Source organism: Protopterus annectens, chromosome 3.part1 (assembly GCF_019279795.1).
Source record: "Protopterus annectens isolate FY-2018-M chromosome 3.part1, PAN1.0, whole genome shotgun sequence".
Lineage (NCBI taxonomy): Eukaryota > Metazoa > Chordata > Ceratodontiformes > Protopteridae > Protopterus > Protopterus annectens.
Genome location: NC_056732.1, coordinates 128928548 through 128950390, shown reverse-complemented (window position 1 = coordinate 128950390; position 21843 = coordinate 128928548). Strand labels below are relative to the sequence as shown.

Genomic DNA, 21843 nt, shown 5'->3' with positions numbered 1-21843 from the left:
ATTTAGATTTTTTCTTGATCTTCGTTTTTTAGTGAATTCATTTTGTATGCAAACTATAAGGCCATTACATGTTATTTTGCAAAGTGATTTTAAATGTAGTTGCCTTTTATTAATATTTTGTTTAACATTATTTTTCATCTTTATTTTGATTTATTTTAATATCACATTATTTTATAAATACACGTTTAGTTTAATTTTCCTTAAATCTTTTCTAAAGTTTTTATTGTATAATATACAGAGATATGTCATTTGACTTGGTAATTTACATTTGGTATCTCAGACATGCTTCTTTAAGATTGTTTTTAGGTTATATGACCAATTCAGTTTTATATTTTAATGTTCCGTGTATGGTTGTTTGTGGTTCTGATGAAGCCAATACAAGTATAGGATGAAAGTGGTCAACTCTATTCTAAGTTTTTTCAAAAATAAATTATTGGCAAAAGTATTGTGGTACAATTTTTTGTACAGTGACTGTGTGATTTCTTATGGCGACACACTACGTGAGCTCCATATGTTTTAAAGTACTAGTTTTCAGTAGAGCTGCACATTTACATGTACTTTTTCTTTGACTTTGATTTGCTTATAAATCTGCTTATATTTGACATAGTTTGTAGAGTGGTTAGGTTCCTTTTGAGGCTAATCATTGGAAATCCCTATTCTAACTGGGGGTAGAGGACACCTTTGTATATCTGTTCTCCCTTCTAGAATGATAGTGGGTTACCTTATCCCAGAAAAGTAGTGTTTTCTCCTTTGTTTTAGTAATCTGGATGTGGTATTGAAAGTTCAGGTATGACTTAAGCCATATTACTAAATGCTTGTATTGATGGACAATTTTGATTGGGTCTTGGTTAATGTGGATAATACTTCCATTGTTTGGCACTTTGGTTAACCTTAGTGGTGTTCCAAATGGCATAGCCTACTCGTAGTACTGAGGTTATGTTCCTGGGCCCAGTTAGGGTTTCAAGATTATTTTCTAGGTTATCTTTTATATTTGCTGGAAATGGCTTTGTCCAGCAAATAACCATGTCATCTGCACAAATAATATATCCAGTAATTATGGGGAGATGGGATAGAGCTGTCGGTAGTTTCTTAAACTCAAGATGTGTAATTATAGAGGAAAATAGTTACCCCTGATGGACTCTGAGAAAGGGAGCCAAGGATATAAAATGGAACCAATTTGTTCTTTGGACTGCATTTTGTAAGGAGGGGTGTAAACCATTGTAAAGCCCATATAACAGTAGCTGCTGCATGCAGGGAGTTTTTTTTTCAGTGGGTTGTTTCCAGCAAATCAAAGGCCCTTGTGAGGTCTATGTATGGGGGTGGGGAGTGTTAGAAGTAGTTTGCTCAAATACTGTAGTATATCATCTGTAAGAATGTAAAGGTCAATGATGGTGTTTCTCCATACCTAGAACCCATGGTGTCAGGAAGATCCCCAAAGCCTTGGATATATTGTGCTTGTTGAATTCTCCAAGTGTTGGTAGTGCAGAGTTTGTTGGAAAATCATTGGCATAAGATAATCTAGTTGATTTAGGAATATGTTTATCTATTATGGTTTTCTACTAATATAACATATTTCTTTTTTAGTAAGACAAAAGTATCTTGGCAAATTGAAATAAACCATGGGTGAAAGGTATCAGTACAAAGGTGGGGATCATATTGGGGTTTGAATAACAGTTTAACATATTTTGTTTTTTGTTTAACATAAAACGGTGTAGTCTAGTTAAGGTTCTGTTAGTATATTGCTTGAATTTTTAGATGGTTTCCTTGTATCATTCCGAGGATCTTGAGTTTTTATTTATCCACTTTTTGTTTATGGTGTTAATTGCATCTGTAATTATATAAGGGATGTGTCACCTTGTCTGTATAGCACTCTTTCCAATGGAAAATGTGTTGCAGTTGTGAGTACCATGTTTACAGTTCAGCACATCGTGCACTGGTGAACTTGGGGCATACTTTGTATCTTCGCTTTATATATTTGATATGGATTTCAGGATGCAGCTATTTCTAGATGATTGCTGCCTATAGTTCTGATTCTGGAAAACTGTTTATAATGTTTATCTAACTCCAATCCTTCCATATGTCTGGACCCAGGGTATGACATAGGGCACTTAATTTGGCAAATGTGGTCTAACTAGTGAATATAACCAAGAGTTTATGTTACATATCCAGTTGGCATGGCAAAGATGAGCATCTTGTTACGGGTTGTAACACTTTTTGTGATTTGCAGTCTGTTTTGATAAATATAAGAGCTGCTGTTATATGTGTATTTTTTAAAAGTTTTTTTGCTTTTGTCACTGCATTAGAATGCCACATTAAATCCAGATCCGTCCAGATTTGAATATTTAATCTGCTTTGCTGAATTTCACTTTGTCTTGTAAATTACTTTTGCTGGTTTTGATGCTTTAATAACTGTGTATTATTTGCTGTCATGCCTCTCAAACTCTCAAACTTTATCTTAAAAAATCTAGACAAAGGCAAAAAATGGGAGAGATGAACAAAGGCCCCAAAAAAAGAGGCCAATTTTAAATATTGTTTTTGTAAACTTAGAAAGTTGCTAGAATAACATGTCTTGAATTATCATGCATTTTCTGAAGGATATGAATTCTAAAACACAAATGTCAGTTTAGTGATTTCAATCCTTAATGATTTGCCAGTAAACAAAATTTATATGAGGAAGAGACCAAAAATATCAGGCAAAAATCTGGAATTCTGTTAAAATGTGGACAGCAGAGAGGTATGTTTGCTGTGCCTTTGCTCTCCGTTATAACTTTTAGTGCCCCTGGATTATTGCCACAGCCATTCATGGTTACTGTTATAACTTTTAGTGCCCTTGGATTATTGCCACAGCCGTTCACCATTACTGTTATAACTTTCCACACCCCTGGATTATTGCTACAGCCATTCACAGTTACTGTTATAACTTTTAGTGCCCTTGGATTATTGCCACAGCCATTCACGGTTACTGTTATAACTTTCAGCACCCCTGGACTATGCCACAGCCATTCACAGTTACTGTTATAACTTTTAGTGCCCTTGGATTATTGCCCCAGCCGTTCACCATTACTGTTATAAATTTTAGTGCCCTTGGATTATTGCCACAGCTGTTCACGGTTAATGTTATAACTTTTAGTGCCCTTGGATTATTGCCACAGCCATTCATGGTTAGTTCCTGCCCTTGGATTATTGCCACAGCCATTCACGGTTAGTTCCTGCATGGTTTTATAGTTGTAACTTGGTTGGTTGTGAGCCCCAGTGCTTCTAGATTGTCATCTTTGGTCTGCACTCTAGTGGCAATAGTGAGTAGCCAGGTCTCTTCTGAGCTGGGAATCACCTTTTGTGAACTCAATGTGAGCATTTTCTTTTGGCCAGAGGATTAGCATATTTGATTTCATTGCCTGAATGAAGTTGCCACATTTGCATGGCAATGCACATCACACCATGGTGCACTGTGTAGACACAGGTGCTTTCAGACACTAATTCCCTAAAAACAAAACTACTCCCTAACAGTTCCTAAGCAAAGAGCTGCTTAATGAGCACCAGGCTTGTGCAAAGAAGGGCAAGTCTACATGAATTTAGACTAAGTGGAGCCTTCTTAACCACCTAGCACCTGAGCAAATTTGCACTCCCTAACAGTCATCACAGAAAGAAGAGCATCATTCTTTTAATGCCAGACCCTTAAAGTCACTATATTTATACCTGAAATAATAGATCAGCTGTTTCCAGCAATCTCTGTAAGCAGCATAGTAGAAACTGCTTCATAGCATGATATTAAGCTATTGTCCCGAAGGCCCTTATAAGCCTAGCCAAGAATTTCACCCATGTTCCCACAAAGTCAGCACTTGTTTTCCCTGTGCAGCAGGAACACAGGTGGGATCCAAGGGGTATAGTTTCTGTTTCCCATCCAGTCATCCAGGTTTCTCTTAAAGAGGGCTAGAGAGGTACTCTGACATGGAGAGGAAGTGTATTCCACAGATGGGGGAGTTGTTGGGACACAAATCTATCCCACCAACAAGTTCTATTAATGTCACAGACCAGGTTGAGACCTTGCATTCGGATTGCACAAGTGGAGTTTGACTTATAGATATGCAGCAACTCCATCAAGGCTGAGTATGAAACAGCCTTGTATGCCAGACACAGGTCACCGCTGAGCAGTCTGTATGAGACTGAGTAGAGGGACAGGGCTTTTAGCCTATTTGTGTAGGATACGTGTTTGAGACCCTCATTTTTCCTGGTCCGGAACCTCTGTGGTTTCTCCAACTGCTACATGTGTTTGGCAAGGTATATGCTAAATTGGGGTATTGTACTCTATAATGGGTCTGATAAGGGGGGAGGAGTACAGGGATGTTATGACCTCCTTGTTCCTAGATGAAATACCCTTACTTGTGAGGTAGGCCATATAGAAAGCCGTCCATACAACGGAGGCCACATGGTGGTCAAAAGTTTATCTATTATGCCCGAATGGAGAATAGTGTTGAAGGCTTTGGCTAAGTCAAGGTAGGTGGTGTGCACTGTCTTGCCCTCATCCATGGGTTTGGTGACTGGTGTCTTGAGACAATGTAGCAATTGGGCTATGTTTTCTGACAGCCACTTAATTCTTATACAATCTAATACAGTATGTGAGAGATGTACTTGTACCCTGTTTCAGGAAGCAAACTCTCTCCCACAGCCACTGGAAATGCCAAATAGGATTTCAGAAACTCACAACACTACATAATACCTGCCATATACAATACAGGTCAAACACACAAACCTACATATCCCAAGCTCTTAAAAGTAATATAACCAATACAAAACATCAAAGACCTCCCAAACAGTAATTACACTAAATTACTTATTAAAATAAGTAAGGGAATGTTCCCACTGCCCTGGGCATAGTTGCCTAAGACAGTATGAATACCACCTCAGATCTTGCTTAAAAAATAGGCCAGAGATATAGTGGGACTTAACCCACTAATAAAAACATAAAAAGTGCTGGCTAACACCTTTTCTCATATTTTGCTGAAAACACCATATTCATGAGCAGTGCATCTTTATGACTGGCAGCCAGTGGGGCCGGTAGCTACTGAAGGCTGAGAGGGTTGGAGTGCGGAGGGTAAAGAGGCACATGTCAATCTAAAAAGTGCACTACCAGCACAACATAAACCAACCTGACCATCTATCTGTTACTTTGCAGCAAAGAGTAACTGTGTTTTGTTAGGCAGACAAATAATGCAGATGACAGTGGCAATTAGTGTATTTGTTTTTAATATGTATTCTTTTTAAGTTGTGGATATTTTTAATGTGGGAGGGCATCCCCCACCCCCAAACTCTCTTGCTCAGATGCCCTTATTGGCAACTGATGAGTAAGGCATCATTGATTAAAAACCTAAAACTTAGACAAGGAAATGAGAATAGGCCCTTGTTTAAGATTCAGTGCTGTCGAATCTATTGATGGTAAAGGGGGTAAAACACACTATATGGGGAGGAATAGTTTATCCTCCCCCCAACCTAAGGAAAAGCTAAGTTTGAAATCACTTTTTCCAGACATAAATAGGAAATGGATGTACTAGTTCCTTCCAAATCCTCTGGAAGACTCCATACCATCATGTCAAAAAGCTGTGCAGATTACCTGTTGTTCTCTATATATACATTAGCAAGCTATTTAGATAAAAGTGGCCAGAATCCAGCTTTGTTTTATTATATTTTATTTTTTGTTTTCCACAGTAGTGCACTGATTACTACTGACCAATGTCAGGCTCAGCCTGGGTGAAATAAACATTTCACAAACAAAAAATACAGAACTATAAGCAATAACAGAATAGTCCAGACTAATTATATTGAAAAAACAATGTATATATACATTTTAGTGAACTAGCTCAGTGCGATATATAATCAAGCAAAGTGTAATGTGCAATATATACATTAGTTTCTAAAATGGGTTAATCTTCAATGAATCCTGAGAGAAGAGGCTGACAAAGGACACAGGTTAAGTGATGCTTCCAGTGTTGAAGCAGGAGCATTTGTCTTAGATGAAGAAATGCTTTTAGAGTTGCATTCTGAATTTGGAATAATTGTTGATTTCCTTGATGTCGATGGGCAGAGCTTGCCAAAAAGTGGATGGGGGAGAGCTTCATTATTTGAATCATGGTAGTTCTTAAACTTCTAACACCTGCAATATGAAAGAGATTTCAGATTTTAACCACTGTAAGTGATGGCTGTTCATAAATTATTTGTATAGTATGCTAGACAGAATTAATTTCTAGATGCCATTAATTCTGCTGTCAGTGAGTCAGCAAATATTTAAATAAAGGGAAAACATTTTTTGTTCAGCCATCTTAATTCAAGGCTCACTGCTTTTCCTCCTTATACAGAGTTACTATATAATACTGTAATCATAGGACCAGAAATGAACATCACTGAAATCTTCCTATTAAGGGAGCCTTTGTCTCCATATTTATAAACTGTAGGGTTACATCAGCAAATGTTGAATCTCTGCTTGAATCTGCATACATTCTTATTAAAATCTGAGTATTTATTAAATGATTTACTATAACAAGGTTTCTGCTTCAGTGACATGCACCATTTTCTTTGTCTCTTATTACTTTCATGTTTTAGGCCAGAGAACTCACCAAAATCAGTTACCACCTATGCGGTGACTAGCGAACCAGGAGTGTTTCATGCAAAGACATTAAGTAAGTCACAAAATATATTTATAAGTTACAGGGAGATATGAATATATTGCACTTGGTTAAATATTGATACAATACAGTTTAAATAAGTAATTAATGGCTGTAAAACATCCTGAGCATGGATAGTCTTTGCAAAAGGTACGTACATCAGGATCATGGATATATATGTTCTGACAATGTTATGACAAAAAGAACTCCGGAATTGCTGTGCACTTGGAGAATCATTAGTGTTCATGACTAGACCACACTGTTCTGTCCATATCCTTTGCATGGAGTACATAATCATACCAAAGGATTATATTTAGAAAATGTGAACACTAGTTATAATTAACTCAATACTTGGGTCGTAAATAAAGTGCATCAACCAGCTCACATAGAGTGAGCAACAATATCCTTATTTACAGCACAGTGTAAAGAATTTCTTTCCCATTCCTAGGATTTAATTAAGGAATATCCCTTATATAGATAGAAATATAATGCAAGAACATGTTAAGTCACCTATTTAAGGTACATAGCAAATTTACATAAGTATAGATGTCACCAAGAGTGTAATTAAATTACAGAACATGTATGATCAGTAGTTAGAATAAGCAATATGTCAGGTGATGGTTTTAACTGACTGGTAAACTCAGATGTTCTTGTTGTATTCATCTATCTTAGTTTTTCAGCTTTTCCTGGTTAGGGGTCACCACAGCGAATCACTGGTCCGCTATTGATTGGCAGTGGAGTTTTACAGTGTTGAGTTGACAGCCTGGCATCCAACCTTCACAGATGGCACACACACACTCATGCAGCTTACTTGTCCACAGGGAGGACATGCAGACTCTGCACAAAAGGCGCTCCAGCTGAGAATTAAACCTAAGAACCTGTTGCCGTAAGGCGACAATGCTAACCACTGCACCACAGTGGTCTCCTTGTTTTATATATCATCTTGTATATATCTATACTATATATATATATATATATATATATATATATATATATATATATATATATATATATATATATATTTATTCATATAGGGCGAGAAACCATGGACATGAACTTTCCTGTTATCTCCGTAGCCAGCCTGTTGTATATGGGCATCCTGAGGTAATGTAGCAATTGCCTTATGTTTACTGGCAAATGGCTTATTCTCAAACAATCTGATAAGGAATGAGAGAGATGTATGGGAGCACTTCAGGTCACTGAAGGTAGTTTTGGTGAAAAAAAAAATTGAAAGTTTATTGAAACTACTTTTGCTAACAGTGGAGACTGCCTTTTTCTCCATTGTTATGCAAACTTGGAGTTTATAATTCCAGAGGTGTAGGGGAGTGTCCCCCCACATTGCAGGTTCAGGGAGCCTTGCCCTCTTAATGAAAGAAAAGTTTATTTTAATGTTTGATGAAGGTGGTTTTGGTGAAAGGTTTTTGATTTTTCTGTGTTCACCAAAACTACCTTCAGCGACTCAGCATGAATCCATATAAACACAATGTCACTGGAGGCAAAGCTGTCACATACAAGCATAGATTGTACCAACCAGGTTGTCAGAAATGCACCCACCACACACAGTATTAATCAGACATACAGACCCACATATGAGGAGGCACTTAAAAGTAATCTTCATAAACCCTAAAGACCGCCCAGACAATTGACCTAGATATCCTCAGGTGGCCAAAAAAGCACTCCACAAAACACCCACAACATGACATACAGCCACGTCTCATGAAGCCCCAACTTCAAAGCCCATAAGGCAAGTCACCCCACAATCCAATATTATAATCATAGGAAACTCCATTGTGAGACACACACATCTTCCACTTACCAGGGTGAATAAGCAGAAAGTCACAGTCAGGTGTTTATCAGGGTCAGGATCAGACAAATCACTCATGCACTCAGGTCATTGGACCACAGGTACCAGTATGACTGTGTCATAGTCCATTTGGATGTAAATGACAGGAATACCTCCATGGACTATATAAACAGAGACATTATGGCGCTCACAGACTGTGTCCCATGTTGGTATAACTCTACCATTTAGCAGCAGTCTACCTTCATCAGGGATGGTACTGCAACATGAACAGGAGATTACAGACTTCAATAACTGCCGTAGCTTCTGCTGTCATTCTGAGGGGATGCAGTGTTTATCCAGATTGCTCAGAAGAAACTCAAAAACAAGACACCATGGTGGAATCTAAACATTAATAGGCTGTACAACATAAGGAAGAAAGTCATAGCAAAGGTCAAGAAGCACAATTTCCAACAGGATAAAAATGCTTGTATCATTCTAAACAGGCAACTCAGAGGGCAAATCATGTCTACCAAAGTCAGTTTTGAGATAAACCTAGTCTTCCTGGCCAAGTAAAACCACAAGTTTTTCTTTAGCTACATCTGTATCTTAAAGGCTGTACACAGAATTGTGCTGTGCTAATTGTGACCTGCCTGAATAAAACAGCAAAATAAGTCCAGCACCATTCAGGAGGTAGATAGTCAAAATTTTAATGTGGCTAAAACAAGAAAAAAACAGCAAACCGGTTTCAGACAAACTTACAGCCTTCTTCAGTGCATTAACTAAGTTGAATCCTTTACACATTTAAATAGTATTTGATTAGACATACTAGAAGTTGATTGGTTTATGACAAAATTAGCTCAGTTCATTAAGGCCAGGTTCAAAGCAAGCCCCTAGCCTAACAATCCAACCAGATTTATTCTTCTTTAATATAGAATGCCAACCTGCTTTGCTGGATTTATGTCCTTGAATTTCATCAATGAATGTGAATTGGAATTTAGCAGTGACATGGGTCATTGTATGTTTGTAATGAGCATTAGATATCCTTTTAGTTCTAATGTCACTGAGATGTTCACTAATCCTGTGTTTTAGTGGCCTATATGTTTGCCCTACATAAAAAGCCGAGCAAAAACAGGTGGCCAAATAAATGACTCAGTCACTGCTACAGTTGCCAAAGCATCTGATTTCAAAAATGTGTGGTGTATTGCTGCTCGTAAATTCCTTGATTTTACATGTATATGTACAAAAGCTAGAGTGACCACAGGAATTGTTGCCCACTAACTTGTCTCCAAATAAGGTGACCTGTTGTATGAAAGTGGGTGAATAGTGTTTAGTGAGTTAGATGAGAATTGATAGTCCTGCCTCTTCTATATGAAAAGAGACACTGTGTGGAAAGTATTCCAGCTAGTTTCTCATTAGCCATTAGAATGTCCCAGTGATTGTTCACAATATTTCTGAAAGCGTCTGTGCTTTTGCCAAATGTTGTTACTAAGCGATTGGGTTGGGGAGACTGTGTGTCTTTACCTTTAGGTCCTTTACCATAGGTTAACAACTTTTTTTCTGTTCTAGTGGCGAAAGAGCATGCCCTATCAATATTATTAGCATGATAGCCCCTTTTCAAAAAATGCTCTGAAAGATCATTTTTGCTGATGTTAAAGGCTACATCAGAGGAACATATACGCTTAATGCGTAGAAATTGGGATTTGTGGATGTTTCGGATGATGTAGGAGGGGTGATGACTAGAGGCATGTAGTAAGGTGTTGAACTGGGGGAATTTACGATAAATGTTTCTAGTGTGTGATCTTCTTGACGAAAAATCTGAACATCCAGAAAAGTGATTACTTTGTAATCATAATTGAGAGCAAAAATGGATTCTCCATTTATTTTCATTTAAATATTCTACAAATTCCTCAGCATAACCAGCATCCCCTCTACACACCATCCAACAATCATCCAGATAACGTCTCCAGATATCCATATCCAGAAAGATATTGTGATTCACATCATATATTAGTTGTTCCTCAATGTAGTCCATGAACAAATCTGCGTATATAGGAGCGAAGGACGCTCCCATGGCCGTACCTATAAGTTGCCAGTAACATCTCCCATGGAAGTAAAAAACATTCTTAGTGAGAACATGTTCAGCTAAACAAACAAGAAGGGTATTGAATCCAGGAGTATATAACTCAGCCTTGTCAAGCCAAAACTGGATGGCTTGTAGTCCTGCTAGACCTGCCTGAAGCCGCAAGATATAGCAAATCTACTGGCTAACAAATTCATCTCCAATTTTACTTCACTCTCCCCCAGTCACCCCTCAAGAAATTCCATCGAGTATAACCCTCACTTAACCGTCACTAAGGAACAGGTCCTAAACACACTTTCCAAGGCCAACAGAAAAGAAAGGCAAATACTAGGCGAAAACAAATTCAATTTAATATGACCTGTTAAGCGCTTTTCGTTTAGTGCATAGACTAAACTTCTTCAGACAGATTACATTCAAAAATTCTTCATTTAAATAGTCACACCCTTAATTAACTAATTAGTCCTTCTAAAGGGTATAAAACATATAGTACAACAAACTGTTCTGATTAAAAATTACTTGTATAAAAATGTGTAAACATATGTACAACAATGTACACATGAGAAAAACTCCTTGTTTGATTTAAATCACAGAAGAAATATATACACCAAAAAGCCTATATGTATGTGTATAACTGTAGTAATAACACATTAAACCTAGTCCCTATTACTTAATCATATCTAATTAATTGAAATTTAATTGTACAACTATACATCTATATAAAAGTATCAATTGGAGTAACCATTACTGATGTAGCTAAAAGGAAAAATCTACACTCCCTAAGAACTGTTTGAGTAGTGTAATATTACTATGTTATATACACTTATCTAACTATATGTGTAGAAGGTATAATATAAAATACATATAAGAAATCTAGGGAACATATACCCTCTGGTTCACTCGCTCATCCAAACGTATACAATAGCCACAATAATGTTAGGACCACTACTCAACATGACATTTGTTAAACAGTGATACCCTAGTACATCTAAAGTTGGCATAATGTATGACAGTGAGTCTACTCACCCTTTATACTTAGTCGTTGGTTGAATTGTACCAGTATCAGTTGTCAATGATTCAGTGATGCAATTATGCATACTTGTATTACAGTCAAATTCATTTTTGACTCAAGCAACTGTCCTACATTAATACAAGTTTCATCTCATAGGGTTATTTAATTTCAATACACATGCTGCGGAACAGGCCTCATTTAGGCCTGGTGGATGGTGTGAATTCAACCTTAGTTGCCACAACAATTCTAGTTCTTCCAAAAGTAAGGAGTAAGGACCACCCCCCCCCCCTCCAAAGGTCAGTCTTAATTGAGTCTATAACTCAAAATTTAAAAGCATGACCTGGGAATTCCATACAATGTCTAGCAAGAGAACTTTCTTGTTTACCTTTAATAATATAATAAGTGTGTTCATACACCCTTTCTCTTATTAAAAGGCCATTTAACACCACATTGATGAGCCCCTGATACCTTTCCAGGGTACCTCTTTTTATTTTCTTCAAATCTTATGGGTTTTTAATCCCATGATGGGAATGGACCTCATTCCTAAGTCAAAGTATGATTAAAGTTCATGAAATCAGTATTGTTTCAAACTGTGATGTCAGCCATGAAACATGACCTATCAGGACCACTGGAGTCTCTATATAACCACTGCTGCCAGTCAGGCTTAATCACACATGAATGAGAACTGCAGCAGCCATCCCTCTACATAAGTCACCTGGAAACTATAGATTCATTAGTCTCGTCTTCCCTCATAGCCAAAGCAATGGAAATGATTAATATGACATTAGTCACCTCCGGACACTGGATCTAACCTAATTCATTTTTGTGAAGAGAGGATCATGCCTACTCAGTCTGGTAGACTTCTTCACTAAAAAGGCCACCAAGGCAATGTTTGAGGGCAAAATGGTGAATACTTCTTACCTTGACATGGCCAAGGCATCTGATACAATACCCACCTCAGACATTTTAAACAAACTCAAAGAATGAGGCATTCCAATGTTATATGCTGGATTTCCAGTTGGCTCTTAGATAGGACCCAGGATGTTAATACAGGGGAGTGCACTCCACAAAAAGCTGGTCACTAGTGGAGTCTGTCAGGGCACAGAGCTGGGTCCTCTCCTTTTTAACATCTACTTCTTGGGAGTCGAGGCAAACATCAAGGGCCTCTGGCTGGCCAACTTTACAGATGGTCACAAACTGGAGACAGTCACAGAATCCCCCAAGACACACATATCCCTCAGGAAAAGCTAACGCAGACAAATAACTGGTACCACAGATACTTTAGAAAACTCAGTGCCAAGAAATGCTTAATAGTACCCATTGGGAAGTCTGCTATACCAAGCAACTACCTTAATTATAATATATGCCTTAGAGTACCTCCAGTGGTCTGTAATTTTGGAATGTATATAGACAGTAACCTACCTTTCAGCCAACATCTTTCTATGGAATAAGGAAATTGTTCTTTGTTGCTCAATTTATATGCAATTGTATGGCATTTAGGTCCAAGGAATTCATCATTCTACTGTACTCGGCAATCATTAGATATATTAAGTGTGGTGCCTCCCTTGGTATGTTCTTGACTAAGTACATACAACAACTTAAACATCCACCGAGGTTCCTCACAAAACTAATTCACAGTTTTAACAATATGACCTATGCAGATCACCTCTAAGCCCTACCCTATATTTGTGTCTTAAAGACTAATGAAGGGTGATCTATTTCTGGCATGAAAGACATCCCAGGATCTCACTCGAACAGTCCTCTTGCATATTTGCAAAACAAATAGCATCAGAATTACCTGATTCAAGGACTTAAACCTTGCTTGCAACACAAAGAGGGCATGTTGAATGGACAGATACAGATGATACCCTATCTGTAGAACAGGCTCCCCATTCATGTAAAGCAGAATTCTTCACTGACCCTATTTCAAGTACAAGCTGGACCAGTGGATGGGAAATCAGAAATTCATCCCTGGTTCGTCATCTGTGTAACTAATGGATAATGGTAAGAGGTAAGTAGTTGCCCACCGATGCTTTAGCTTACACATACCCTTATCAATAACCTCTGTGTTACCAAACTTGTTGGATACATTGGAGATGCATGATTAGGCTTCGAAAAAGGCCCTTGTGGTCGTTACCCTAGTATATACCTATGAAATTATTTTCTCTCTCTGACTTCAAATGCCATATATATATTTATATTTTAGCATTACCAAAAATTATATTTTAACAGTTTTTCATGTTTAAATAGTGTTAAAATGAAAAGTTCAGCTTTTTGCCACATTGGAGGGAACAGCAGGAAAAAAGAAAACCCGTTTACGTTTTCTACATCCTCAATGAACATAAATCACTCCACTCAAAAGTAGTCTGCAATGAAATTGTACTTAAAAATTCAGTCACTTATGCAGACAAGCAGATATTTCAAATAATACCACAATATTCTCTAAAATGCAGAAGAACAGTCTTTACCCTTCCAAATATTAGGGGTCATTTCCAAGGTTGTCCTTTCAGGGATACCCTTTTCACTACTTTTTTCATTTGATCGCACTGTTTGTCTTCCACTCCCAAATCATGAAGCAAGAATCTGATCTTAGTAAGGGTGGCCACCTGCTATAGTCCTCAAAGACTAGCTAATTCCCATTAACTTCCTATCTTTTCTTACTTACCATAAACTCCTTGCTAAAGGGCAACTCTTCCCATATTATTGCAGCCAGTGTTTTTTCCAGGCTCAGTAGTCTCACACTCACAGGATCAATGTAATTATTTCAGCACGAGCTTTAGCAAGTGCAAGGAAGGCCCCCAACTCTTTTTCCTGCACTCTTATAATCCTACTTACTACCCCTTTTACTAACAGTGCCCAGACAGTAGTCCTGCATGTCTAGGTGGGTAGCGGGCATCATCTCCAGCCTATAAACAATGGAGAATTTTACCTGTGAATCCTACACTTGGCCACCTCCCTGCATGCAGTCTCTTACAGCAGGTGGCTGATACACATGTGGTCTGGCAGGTGTTATCCTAAAGATGCCTCCAGGATGCAGCCAAAGTAAACTGAGAAGTGCAGCACTGTAGCTTCCTGGTGTCCACTATAATGCATGACTGCCTGACAATGTCTTTCTCCTTCTATGACAAGAGGGCTGTCCATTGAAGACTATGTTCCCCTAGAGAGCCAAGTCTCCAGTTTCAGGTATGGTAGCTGAATCCCCATTGCTCAAGTTGCAGTTGGAATTAAAACTTCAGTGTCATTAAAGTAATCTTGGGTAAATAATACTTCATTAATAAACACTCTTAATAAGGCCCACACTATTCTGTAACAAAGTGCAGTTTGTTTAATGTGGATTCTGATCCAGAGGTACTGTTTCTTTTGAAGCAGGTTGTGTTTTGTTAGATGGAGTTTCTGATATTTTATTTAATACTAGTCTGAGAAGTGCATTCTATTTATTTACATCTTTATATTTATTGTTTATTATGCTTAACTGGGTTTGTGAGCAGGTACCTGGACCCTTTTCAACCAACTCAGATGCAAACAGCAGATAGTTAATAGTTCATGAAATTAGCAGCAGCACACAGCAAAATGCATAGCCTACACAAGACAAGTGTACATAATGGAACAGAAGTATAATGTGTAGTGTAAAAATAACAGAGGCCTGCTTACCTGTTGTATTCATTTCTAAATTTGTGTTCCTTCTCTAGAGGGTGGCTATCCCATTGAATTCCGAGTCTTGGAAACTGATTACAATAAGATTGCCATAGCTGTGGCGTACATGAATGATGGCGACAGAAAGTTTACCGTGGTGAAACTATTGTGTATGTATTGCATTATGCCTTGTTTTAAAAATTACCAATCAATCTCTATTCCCATTCTTATTAAACAACTTGTCTTAGACAACAAGATCTGTTTAACTGCATCACACTATATTCAACACATTTAAACTTACAAATGATATTTCATTATGGAATATTCTGGAGCATTATTCATGCTCTATTTGTGCTGTATGAAAAAAATCATGAGAGAGAGAATGTGAAACTGAATTGTTCTTTTACAGACTAGTTTAGATGCAATTGATGAGTACTTCAATCTGAATAAGATTCTTCAAACATTCCATTTAGAGCGTGCATCATCTTTCCACATATGCTCATAAAATATAATACTTCACTGGTATCTGCACTATACATGGTATGTGTGTGTATGTGTCTTATGTTTTGTGTACCCATTTTCCAATATAACCGCACATTAGAAATTATGCCATGGGATGCATCACCCAAAAACTTGCAAGTAAGTTTCAAGTTAGTTTCCCAGCTGTAAAGCAATATGTTAATTTAACAACAGTGTTACATGTCTTGTTTTCAATGACAAGTGACAGGAGTTTACTTGCAGTATCTCTTTTCAAATGTATCTTTACAGGGAGAAAATATATTCTGTGACTGTAGTTAGTACTGAAATATACCATCCAAGTACTATAAAAGAAGCTAAGATGGCTGAGAATACCAGACTTTTTTTTTCTTTCTATGTTACTAGTCTGTAGCTCTAAAAGTTTTGAAAGGGCAATTATTAGCATATTTCAACAGAATAGAGTAATCACTTTCTATACACAACACAGTGCAGTATGATGTTATAAATGGTAAACTGAGAATTTCCAGCATCATAAAATGTCCTAGTTTAATGCCCAAAAATGTCTCATGCTTTTTAAAATTCAAAACCCTTTTTTCAAGAAATGTGTACCTGCAATAGTTGTCAGATGAATGAAAATACTGAGAATATGCTAGAAACATTGGTCTCTTTTGTCTTGCATTCAGGTGCTTTGGTTTTGTTTTATATAAGTGTTGACCTGACCAGGCTTTGCTTCAGCTTTTTTTTTGTTTAGGATAAGTATTGACTTCCTTAATGTCGATGGGGAGAGCTTGCCAAAGGATAGGTTCCTGACAGGAGAAAGCATGTGCAGTGCTGTGGAGTTTGGTTCTAGGGGCAATGAGAGTGGGTGTAACAGAGCATGTGCAGTGCTGTGGAGTTTGGTTCTAGGAGTAATGAGAGTGGGTGTAACAGAGCATGTGGAGTGCTGTGGAGTTTGGTTCTAGGGGTAATGAGAGTGGGTGTAACAGAGCATGTGCAGTGCTGTGGAGTTTGGTTCTAGGGGTAATGAGAGTGGGTGTAACAGAGCATGTGTAGTGTTGTGGAGTTTGGTTCTAGGGGTAATGAAAGTGGGTGTAACGGAGCATGTGCAGTTCTGGGGAGTCAGGTTCTAGTGGTAATGATACATGGTGTGACAGAGCATGTGCAGTGTTGTGAAGTTTGGTTCTAGGGGTAATGAGAGTGGGTGTAACAGAGCATGTGCAGTGCTGGGGAGTCAGGTTCTAGGGGTAATGAGACATGGTGTGACAGAGCATGTGCAGTGTTGTGAAGTTTGGTTCTATGGGTAATGAGAGTGGGTGTAACAGAGCATGTGCAGTGCTGGGGAGTCAGGTTCTAGTGGTAATGAGACATGGTGTGACAGAGCATGTGCAGTGTTGTGAAGTTTGGTTCTAGGGGTAATGAGAGTGGGTGTAACAGAGCATGTGTAGTGCTGGGGAGTCAGGTTCTAGTGGTAAGGAGACATGCTGTGACAGCATGTGCAGTGTTGTGAATTTTGGTTCTAGGGGTAATGAGAGTCAGTGTGACAGAGCATGTGCGGTGCTGGGGAGTTTGGTTCTAGGGGTAATGAGACATGGTGTGACAGAGCATGTGCAGTGCTGTGGAGTTTGGCTCTTGGGGTAATGAGACATAGTGTGACAGAGCATGTGCTGTGCTGGGGAGTTGCTTTTAGGGGGAATGAGACATGGTGTGAAAGAACATGTGCAGTGTTGTGAAGTTTTGTTCTTGGGGCAATGAGAGTCAGTGTGACAGAGCATGTGCAGTGCTGTGGGGAGTTTGGTTCTAGGGGTAATGAGACATGGTGTGACAGAGCATGTGCTGTGCTGGGGAGTTGGTTCTAGGGGGAATGAGACATGGTGTGACAGAACATGTGCAGTGTTTGGTTTTAGGGGTAATAAGAGTTGGAGTTACTTCTGAGTAGTGTTTCAAGTTGTATGAAGAGGTTTATTTGTGAAGTCTAGCTGTAGGGGGGGGTAAATATATGGGGTTGGAGTAGTTTGTAGAGTTGAGATCCAAAAAGTAGATTAGATTTTTGTTTTATGGGTAGCCATTTTTTTAGGGTGATAAAGTGAAGCTCACAGAGAGACAAGTCTGTAATGAATCAGCAGATACTGTTAGAGTCTGGTATGTGGTAATATTTTTCTTGTAGGCAGAAGCAAAAACTGAGATGCCATATTCAAGTTGAGAACAAAGAACTCCTCTGTGAATGGCAGCAGTGGATGGTTGGAATAAAAAAGGGGAGATCTTTTTGGCTCAGAAGAGGACCAAGTTTATTTTGGCTCTCACATTTCAGTTTGAAAATGGAAGTTTAGTGACTGATCAAGCCATAAACCTAGGTATTTGAAGGTGGAGGCTGTCTGTATGGAAAGGGCTGTAGGTCAAAAATAGTAAGAGTCAGGTGCTTGGTGCATTTTCTGTGGAATTCCAAAAAGCATAGCTTTGGTCTTGGTGAGGTTGAATAGTAGTTTATGGCTTATGAGCCATTGGTAGCACTCACATAAGTCTGAGTGGAGTTTGAATTGAATGTTGGTGTGAGAGCGACCTAAACAGTGTACTACAAAGTCATCAGCATAAAGGAGAAGCATACAGTAAAGTAGAGAGAAGACGGGTACGAGCTAGGGTAACTTTATTGTTGCTGGTTAGGAAGTTTTTACATCTGTAGAGAGTACCAAGTTTTTTGTTGATTTTGGTTATTGTATGAGCTATGCATTTGTCAAATTTCATATTATTGTCAATAATGAACCCTAGTAATTTGGTTTGTGTGACTGGGAAGATAGGGGTATTATCTAATGCAGAAATAGAGAATGGGGGAGTAGGTGCTGCTGCTTTGAAAGGATGAAAGAGCATAAGTTGGGTATTTTTAAGATTTAGTACTATTTGGGAGTTTAACCAGGTGTTGATGGATGCAAAGGCTTCTTGAGTCTAGATCTAAAGTTGTTGGAGGGTGGGGGCAGAGCAGATTAAGGTGGAGTCTTCAACGTATTGAGCCAGGTTTGCTAGAGGGGTGACTTTGTGCTGTTGAGCCAGGTTTGCTAGAGGGGTGACTTTGTGCTTTTGTGACTTACTGAACTTTTTCTAGTCCCATTCTACTTCCCTTCATGACTTAGCCTCCTTTCTGTCCTTTCTGTCAGTATACCTTTACAATGAAATTTTTACTCTACCCTTTCTCTTTTAAAAAAATCGCTTCTGTCTGCTGTAAAAATGATTGAGTTATAGTCTGTATATATTGTGTTCTAACACAATTGCTTATTAATGTCTGTATATATTGCGTTCTAACATTTTTGCTTTTTCTTTCATGTATATATAATCTGCACTTTTTTGCCAATTTGGCAATCTTTGTTGTCTATGTAAATTTGTAATCTTGTTAATGTACTTCTGGAGCTTTTCTCCCTAGGCCACTGCTGAAAATGGGTGCATGCCCAGTTGGATGTTCCCAGTAAACAAATGTCAAATAAAATTAAAAAAAAAATGAAATAAATAAAATAAATACTCTGTTTATCTTCTGTAGAAAATGATTCACCCCACCTGTAAGGCAGTTTATTTATTTAATTATTTTTTTGTGAATGCTATTCCTAGCTCTTAATTTTATCCCATTACTCAAAATTCTGTCCAAGATGGTGCAACCACATTCAGTATCTTCCAGCATAAGTATTTAATTCCATTTAACCTTATTTATTTAATTTTTTTAAGGACCAATGATCAATTTTCATAATTACACTACTTCCTGGATTTAAATATATTTTTTATATTTTCCATGATAAAGCATAATGAATTATGATCAACATTCCTAAAGGTAGATCAGTTTCTACCTTAGTAATTAATCAACATTGATTGGTTAAGTCGAAGTTTAACATTCCTTTGTTTTGTATATTATCTTTAACTGCTTCAAACCATAAAAATCCAAGATCTCAATAAAAAGCTGTGAAGAGTAGTTATTGCAGGAGAGATTCTCTCATTTAATAACCTGGTAATTAGTCTTCCAAGCAAAGAATGTTTCTCTGATTTAAACAGCCAAATGCTTTCAAAACTTAGAATGTCTGAATCCATCCATATTAGGGGTACAGTAACATATCAATAATCTATCTTTATCCATGCTGCTGAATAAATATGTAACTAGAGTATCACACATTCTTTTAAAAATGTATATTTTAATAAATCACCCAAAGCATAACTATTTAAATTATTCATTGTTTTAAAGGATTATAGATTGTAAACTGTAAATTCTCTATCATACGAGTCCATTCCATACAACTACCCCACAGCAATAATTCCATCACTAAAACATCCACTGATACCCAATTCATAAGCAGCCCTTCAAACCTACTAGACAACCAGAAATAAAAGACATGCCATTCAAAATGGTGGACAGCCTGTAAGCACACTAGCTGTGCAGCTCCCTAAACTTTAAACTGTATCTGACTTCTAGCCTGCACATCTCGATGGTAAAACTATACAATCTAACAGAATTTAACACAAGAAGGCAAATACAAGTGGTTTTTACCTTTATTTCTATCGGATACCCTTCCAAATAATAAGAAATATACTTATTGAAGACTGCATTCAGAGCCGCATGGTATGGATTCAGCCAGGCACACAGGCCCTAAGACAAGAAAAAAGAATAAAAGAAGAAAGATGCTCACTACAGAACTTACTGATGCTAACTATTCTTGTTGTCTCTTTTTCCTCAAAAGCAAATATTAGACACTAGACTACAGATGGAGAATCAGCCAGATAATATGGAAACTCTTACTACAAAAACTAAACTGTCAGCCATATCCACCCCTGAAAAGGATACTTCCTCCAAAAGGCAAAAAACTAAATCTCTGATAGAACCTACTAAACTAAACCTTCGTTCAAAACAAGAACAAGCATCATCAGTAGAAGATTTTAAATGTGCTTTGTAACCACTTCAAACAGAAATACAAGTTTTTTCAAGCAAACTTGCTTCCTTCAGCACAAATATGGACCAAATTATGCTGCAACAAAATGAAGCTAAAATTATGGACATTAAACTAAAAATAAATGATCTCAAAAAGAATCTACAGTCAAATACTAATGCTGTCAAAGAACTGCAACAAAAAATGGTTGATTTAGAAGCAGGAAGCAGGCAAAATAATCTCATCATAAGAGGAATACCAGAGTCATTTGAAAGTGCACAGCTGAACTCAATAATTAAAGAAATATTCAGTTCCCTGCTAAGCAACAAATATCTGTTAGAGGACATTAAAATAGAGAGAGCACATAGATTTATAAGGTGAACACAAACATCCAAATATCCTAGGCAGATTTATATCAGGATATTAAATGCTGCACATGTACAAAGTATCCCGACTGCTTATAAAACCAAAAAAAATCTGTCCTGGAGAGGATATAAAGTAACTATTACTCAAGATTTACCCCTTGAAATTAAAGCCGGCAGAAACTGAGTAAATATTGTGCTTACCTGATTGAAAATAATATAAGTTTTTAGATGAAGTACTCCTCTACCTTCATATTCTTCCAAAAAAAATGAAAAAAATATCCATTGAATCTCCTGAAGATTCAAAATCCACAATTTTGAGACTGTTTAAAATAAATGTAGCATGAAGAAACTCATTTTACCTGCCCAGTGGTAAACGACTGTTGCTCCAGCTATTCTAGAGGTATTTCTGCTTAAGATACTTTTAATATTAAAATGAAAATTCTGAATGTTCTGTGAAGGCCATGAGGTCTGTTAACATTTTAGCATTCTATTTCCCATAATTCCATTTAAAACCACAAGCCAGCAGCAACATTTCAACCCATAGACGTCATCAGAAACATCATTGCCCCAGTGCATTACTGGGAATGGACAAAATGGCAAAAATGCATTGCGAGTGCTGGGTATACTTATTTCAACTACTTTCCTGAAGATTTAATCTATTTACACCAGGTGGAACTCTAAAAATCTATGTTTAACACTTCTGCAGTTTGTAAAAGAAAATGAGTTTTATGCTAATCACTTGCTGCAGTCTGTGTTATGTGGTACAGACAGTAATTAGTGTATTCACATCTCCCTGCAGCTCACATTCCATACAGATTAGCTGTTAAAAGTGCATAAAAGGTATTGTTCTTCACATTATATGTACCTGAAAATCAGCACTTCCAATTAAACCATAACTTTTTTATCATTATTTTAAAGTTGTATAGCCTTGAAAGTTTGAATGCCACA

At 37.5% G+C, this 21843-nt stretch overlaps 1 protein-coding gene across 1 annotated transcript in view; it reads left to right on the top strand.

The window, feature by feature from the left end:
- The window catches only part of LOC122798844 (lipocalin-like), a 90885-nt gene that overhangs the window by 32940 nt on the left and 36102 nt on the right, over positions 1 to 21843 (top strand). The window contains exons 3-4 of the mRNA XM_044067968.1: positions 6595 to 6671; positions 15218 to 15331. Of these exons, the coding sequence (XP_043923903.1) occupies positions 6595 to 6671; positions 15218 to 15331 (191 nt within the window). The remainder of the gene's footprint in view (positions 1 to 6594; positions 6672 to 15217; positions 15332 to 21843) is intronic.